This window comes from Eurytemora carolleeae, unplaced genomic scaffold (assembly GCF_000591075.1).
Source record: "Eurytemora carolleeae unplaced genomic scaffold, Eaff_2.0 scaffold1833, whole genome shotgun sequence".
NCBI classification, from domain to species: Eukaryota; Metazoa; Arthropoda; class Copepoda; order Calanoida; family Temoridae; genus Eurytemora; species Eurytemora carolleeae.
In genome coordinates this window covers 1,251-7,443 of record NW_019397721.1, presented here as the reverse complement: position 1 = coordinate 7,443, position 6,193 = coordinate 1,251, and the positions used below count along the sequence as shown (strand labels likewise).

Below are 6,193 nucleotides of genomic sequence, written 5' to 3'. Positions count from 1 at the left end.
CCTCTTAATACTGTGGTGTAAGCTTCAAGGGATGAAAAATATAGATGGAAACGTTTCTAAAAAATATCTATATTTTCATAGGATTGATACATATTGTATAATAAATTATGATATCAAATATATATTTACACTGCAGGCAGTATTGAATAAAGCTTTTTTAATTGAAACTTTTTTAGTTAAGGACAAAACTCAAAAGTGTGATTTTAAAGCATTTTTTTCTATACGATGTAATTATACTTAAATGGAATACATGCGTAATTTCAAGTGACCCTCCATTTTTAGAGTGTCATGTCCGATGTACCTTTGAAACCTTCATTTCTCCATCGTTTCTGAAGCAAGAAATGCGCGAGTCACTTTTGTATGGAAACCACAGATAAAAACATTCAGTTTTCAAAATGGGAAACATGGATTTTTAATGCAATACTTGATCAGACAAAGCTTTGAAGGGTATTGTTGTGAATCAGAATATATTTTAACTTTCCTTAATCTTTTATTCTGGTTGAGTGCAATGCAATGCAATACAAATTGTAGATTGCCTGGGGAAGATGTAATATCAAAGGAACTCACCCCCCATGAGTCCCCCCCTCAGATGAGGGGGCACGCGTAGGAGGGGAGGGCGGGGGGCTCGCCCCCCCCCCCTCGTACGCCCCTGGATCTCGGGCTGTTCAGCATCTGAAATTGTCTAGAAATTGACGATTGTAACTGGAAGATCCTTCCCGGAAGACTGTTTGTGGGAGGTTCAGAAGCCCTCTGGGGACATGCACGGCCGGAAATAGGTAAAATGAGGTTCGGAAGCTGAGTGGGGGGGGGTCCCTTCCCTCCCTGTACTGTTCAAGAAGATTCCCATACTCCCACCAAGAGAACATACTTCTACCTGGAGAACCCATGTACTCCCACATGGAGAACTCGCTCACACCTGGCGAACCTTACTAACACCTGGAGAACCCTACTCCCACTCCTCCCACCGATGGAGTACGTAGGGTACCTCACGTACCCTAAACTCCTACTCAGAGAACCCAACTCCCACCAGGAGAACTCTACTCCTACCATAAGAAGAACCAGGATCGTTCATGTTTATTAATGAAATATTAATGCTTGAAATCTTTGAAATGATTATTAAAAATAGCTTTTATTTTTAAACATTTGAATTTCGCGGGAATCTGATAATGTCGTCTTCGTGGATTTACTACAAGTTTCAGAGTTTGCTTAAAGTCCTTAAAGGTTCTCAGCGCGCTTCTGACAGTTGCTGGCTAGGCTAGACCCGACGAACAGCTGATCAGCTTTGTTTACCTTTATTCGAACTAGAACCACAAACTCCTATTCGGACATCCCTAGCTTTAGTAACCCTGAGTTAGTTGTATAGAAAGACAGCAAAAATGGCGTAATAGAGGACAAACTGCGAAGTTATGAGTGCAAGAAGGAATGGTATATTTGACTAGAAAAAGTAAAAGTCTGGTGAATTACTGGACTAAGGAGATTCAGGAGTTCGGCTTGGACAAAATAGAATGCTTGAACTAGAAGTTATTCCTGAACATGGACTTACAAGCGAGAATATCGAGTTTATTTTGGGCAAGTATTAATATTATTTAGGAAAATATTTACAACATTAAATTTGTACCAAAAAGGTTGCTATGTTTCATGGCATTTTTAATGATATTTCTTCTTATTATCTATATAATTCATGGATAATTGATAAAAATATTAGTTATAGTTTTCTTTGTTTATTTTGAAAATTAATTATTTACGTTTATGTTGCAAAGTACAAAAGTCTTTGTTCATTAAAAAATTACATTGGAGATAAAATCATTTTAGCAATGGATGTATTTAATTAAATTCATTAATTTTAATACATATATTTGAACTAATTATAAATATTTAAATTGTTTAGGAACCCATTTCAGTTCAGCTATAGCTTACATTCAGAACCAAGTTGGAACTATAAAAGGTGAGAAAGAATTAGGGTCTGTCCTAGTGAACGATTTTTGGAACCCCCCCCCCCCTATCAATATTGTACATGACCAAATTAGTATTTATTTAGTATTATTTAGGGTTAGGTTAGGTTAAGACACTTTCTGGGCCGAGCGCTGCGGCTAGGATGGGTTAAGGGGCCGAGCGCTGCGGCTAGGATGGGCTAGAGGGCGTAGTGCTGCGGCCACGGGTTAGGTTAAGTTGAGACACTTTCTGTAAGATCCATGTACAAAATTGATAGGAGGGGGGGGGGCCTGGGGGGTCCAAAAATCGTTCTCTAGGAATATACCAAGAATTAAATTGTCTGAGATTTAGATACTTAAAGAAATTTTGCCCCTCCCCCTTTCTCTTAAAATATACATACCCCGCCTCGGCGCTCGGCCCCCTTAGCCTACCACAGCCTCAGCGATCGGCCTAGAAATTGTCTAAACCTTACTATGAATAAATACAAAATATATAACTTACATTTTTTATGAAGGGGGGGGGGGGAATCTTTCTTTAGGATTGTGAAGTTAATTTCCTTTTACGATAATTTTCGATCCCCCTCCTATCTTGTTTTTACATAGTACATACATCTCAATTGTTTGATTGTTGACCTTAGTGCCCGGCCACTAGCCTGTCCTAACCCACAACACCCTGTCTTAAGCCTGTCAGAGTCGCCCCCCTTACCTGTCCTTACCTTGTCATATATTTTTAAATATTATCGATAAGAATGATATATTTTTGATACTTTGTTAATTTTTACATATTTCTTATAAAGTTGATAGGAAGAAAAGTTGCCTGTCATATAGCCCTACTAGGACTGAACCAATAATTGATTATTTGTTGTACCTTTCCGTTAACAAACCATTCCCTTCACTAGGGGTGGTGGACTATAAGACAAAAATGGCTGTAAATTTATTTTAAGAATTGTTAAATGTTCAGGTGTTGAGATCTCCTACTGCGATAAAGATCCGTTAAGTTTTGATTTGACGATCAAACTAACAAGAGATGGAATCAAACTCGTCTTTGATTCTCTAACACAGACATTAAAAATCATCGAAATTTATGATTTGAGTTTAGTTCGATTAAAATACTGGTAAGTTTGTTAAAATCAACTTAGTCATTTCGTTTAATAATTATTTTAATAGAATTGCTTTGTTATAAAGGAAATACATACTTTGTTCCCGCATTAAAGTAGAGAATAATTTCATTCAGGATCCATGATCCGGTTCCTTTAAATTATTTTTTTTCTGATAATTTTGGATGATAGTCTATCCCTTGGACCTTATGTTGTTGTCTTAAATACATAAAAAGATGAAAAGAGCCAAAATATATGGGGTCCGGATCTTGAGCTCCATGGTTTCATTTTAGTATTTTTAGTGATCTACTGTTCAACTGTCCTGATGTGTCTCCTACGATAGAGCAGGTTGATCAGTCATTCGGCGCTACTAGGAAAACACCAATATAATACAACTATCATATCTATCAGTGCTGATTGTTAACAGGCCGGTTGCCAAGTACCAAATTAAATGTAATGATTGCAAAGATATCTAAAGCGAGGGAAAATGCTTTTCTAAGCTTGGGGCATAAAATGGACTTGAACCTGCAAGATTTTTGAGAAATCTTAATTTTTCTAAAAACCATAACATAGAATGGGAAAAATGACTTTTCAGGAAAATCAGATAGATTAAGCCTTAAGGTACTTGGGCATAGTTTTATTTATTTTTTAATATTTCCCCCTTCATATTACCTTTATGCTCAATTTTGTGGTTGAAAAATTATTCCCCCACAAATTTTGTAAAGAATTGTTTCCCCCAGATGATGGAAAAATATATTAAATTTTTGGGCGAAAAGTCTCTAAAAGGTGGAAAAAGAAACTAACTTTTTGATAATTACTTTTTATTGCCTCCCCAAAGAATCGAATAATATTTTCTTGAACATATATCCCAGAATATTGGCATTTTATTATTAAGTCCAAATAGTCTCTGTTCCGAAATATAAATATATTATCCTTAAACTTATTTCTATTTATCTAATATTGGTGGTCTACCCTAGACCTGGAGTTTATGATGCGGAGAAACAAATCTTTACTCTCACCTTCCGAGGACTATCTTTCCAGTTCCCCGCGGAGACAGGGTTCCAACCCAGCTACGCCGGGAGCAGGAGGGAGCTCGGTAAACTACAGTTCTCTCCAGGAGAATCTCCTAGTGTATCCCACTTAGCAATATACAGTGGAAACTCCCTGGCGGACTGTACTCCGCCTCCTCCTCCGCCCCAACCTATACCCACGCTACTATGCAAGTCGGTCGACGTGATAAGGTCAGTGTTCAGTTTAAACAACATATACTTTGTTTAACCAAATTTCTATATCAAGTTTGTTCATAAAATATTCCACCTGAAATGTCTATGCTAGCTTTACTCACGCTCACTTTTTACTTTATATCCATTTACCCCCCCCCCCCCTTCAATTAAAGGAAATTGTTCATTATTGTTTTTGTCGCATTTCATCAAATATAATTTGCTTTGAAATTGAAAATAAAAATGGGGTATATTTTGCAACATAAGAATTGAAATTTTGAGCAAATTATTTTAATGATCGATAAAACAAAACAAAACAAATCTAAAATTAGGCTTTGGCATCTACTGCAATATCAAGACTCAAAAGTCTTATGTACCATATATTTTTTAGTTAAAATCTGTTACTTAATACGTCATAATTGAAAAAATTGTCCTATATTTTTCTTATCTTTCATATAATGCATTTTATAAATTGCATTGCAATATTTGGTGAGATTAAACTTTGTCGTGCATACAAAATTGATAACATTTTTAAGATTCGTCAAATCCACCAATAACTATAATTAAGTGTTTTTTTTTGCATAAACTGATCCATTTAAAAACAGAATCCTCCAATCTTCTTAAAATATCTTGAAATAGCCTATACTGTTTTACAGCATGTTTAGAAATAATATTTAAACCTATCTTGCTTCTGAATCTGCACTCAGCAATATTGTGATTTTGGTGTTCACAATAAAAAATGTATAATACCAAACAAATGTTTATAAAAAAGTACGCATTAAGTTCCAAAAAGTATAAAAAAGTAAGCATTAAGTTCCAAAAAGTTGAAAAGCTGAAAAAAAATCAACAAAAGAATAATAATGAGATATAAAAAAAGTCAGCCTAATAAATCGTTAAGAATAAAGTTTGTCACTTTAAAAAAATCTATTTTCCCCTTGGAGACATAGCATCATAAAAATAAACCCTCCCCCCCCCCTCATCACAATTATTTTAAAATTTGCATGAAATATCATTTGAGGAACGTTGCTGATTTTCGATATTCATTAAAAATTATTTTGTTTTCAGATTTGGTAGAAGATCTTGTGGTTTATCTTTTACATTGGAACCTTCGGGAGAAATCAGATCTAATTTTAATCAAAGGTTTGTTGGATCTTTTCGTTTTTTCGTTTTTTTTTTTTTGAATTCTTTGATGGGGACCTTATCTTTGTTTCAACATTATTTCATCATTCCTTGCTTAAAGTTTAATAATTCTATCCATCCTCCTGCATGCATTATAACTACCTCCTATCTACCCATCCCCCCCAGCACTAACGGGCATCGTTTTAGGCCCTTTTTTAAATCAAAAGTTTTTAGGCTTTTTCCAGGCTCCGCAGAGAATCTATTTTGTAATCCTATTTCAAAATTCCATTTTATTCTGACCAAAGATACTAAACAAAACAATTTTTGATAACGGGTAGAAAATCGTTTTTCGTTTCGTATCGAAAAAACTTTTTGTTAATAACTTTGATCAGAGAAAATAAATCGCTTAATGTAAACGTAAACTTTTCGAGAATACAATTTTGCAATTTAATTAATGACTCGCATTTTTGTAAAACACTTTCAACGTCAAAAAAAACCTTAATGTCTCTAAGCGATGGCCATTCCTAGAGTCCCCAGTATTACTGTATTACTCACTGTATTTGCATATTTTTGTGTTGCATATATTGTAATTCTCTCTGTTCAGTTTAATAAATTTATTTAATAAACTTAAATAAATTTAAGTTTAACAAAAATTCGGGACATATGCATTTAAGTGGTTATTTTATGTCATTTTAGATATTTAAAGGGACTGTATGCGTTACTTATCATATGTGAAGGGGCGTGTCTGATTCACAACAGTACTCTTTAATTAAGCCCATGACTGATCAAGGATAACGGATTTTTTCTTATTTGTCTACGGAAACGC

The 6,193-nt window shown here is 34.8% G+C and overlaps 1 protein-coding gene across 1 annotated transcript; it reads left to right on the top strand.

Annotated features, from left to right (window-relative positions):
* The first annotated feature begins 1,251 nt into the window (after window positions 1-1,251).
* On the top strand, window positions 1,252-5,710 carry LOC111715642 (UPF0183 protein CG7083). The gene is made up of 6 exons (XM_023490989.1): window positions 1,252-1,569; window positions 1,889-1,945; window positions 2,893-3,046; window positions 3,331-3,402; window positions 4,006-4,269; window positions 5,314-5,710. Exons 1-6 carry the CDS (start codon window positions 1,506-1,508, stop codon window positions 5,693-5,695), a joined length of 993 nt encoding a protein of 330 aa, XP_023346757.1. The 5' UTR covers window positions 1,252-1,505; the 3' UTR covers window positions 5,696-5,710.
* The last annotated feature ends 483 nt before the right edge of the window (window positions 5,711-6,193 follow it).

Bases quoted from the DNA above. Each gene is read 5' to 3' on its own strand.
- LOC111715642 (XM_023490989.1), top strand. From the start codon at position 1,506: ATGCTTGAACTAGAAGTTATTCCTGAACATGGACTTACAAGCGAGAAT. The intron at 1,946-2,892 runs GTGAGAAAGAAT...TTAAATGTTCAG, and splicing joins CCAAGTTGGAACTATAAAAG to GTGTTGAGATCTCCTACTGC. The intron at 3,403-4,005 runs GAAAACACCAAT...GGTCTACCCTAG, and splicing joins CAGTCATTCGGCGCTACTAG to ACCTGGAGTTTATGATGCGG.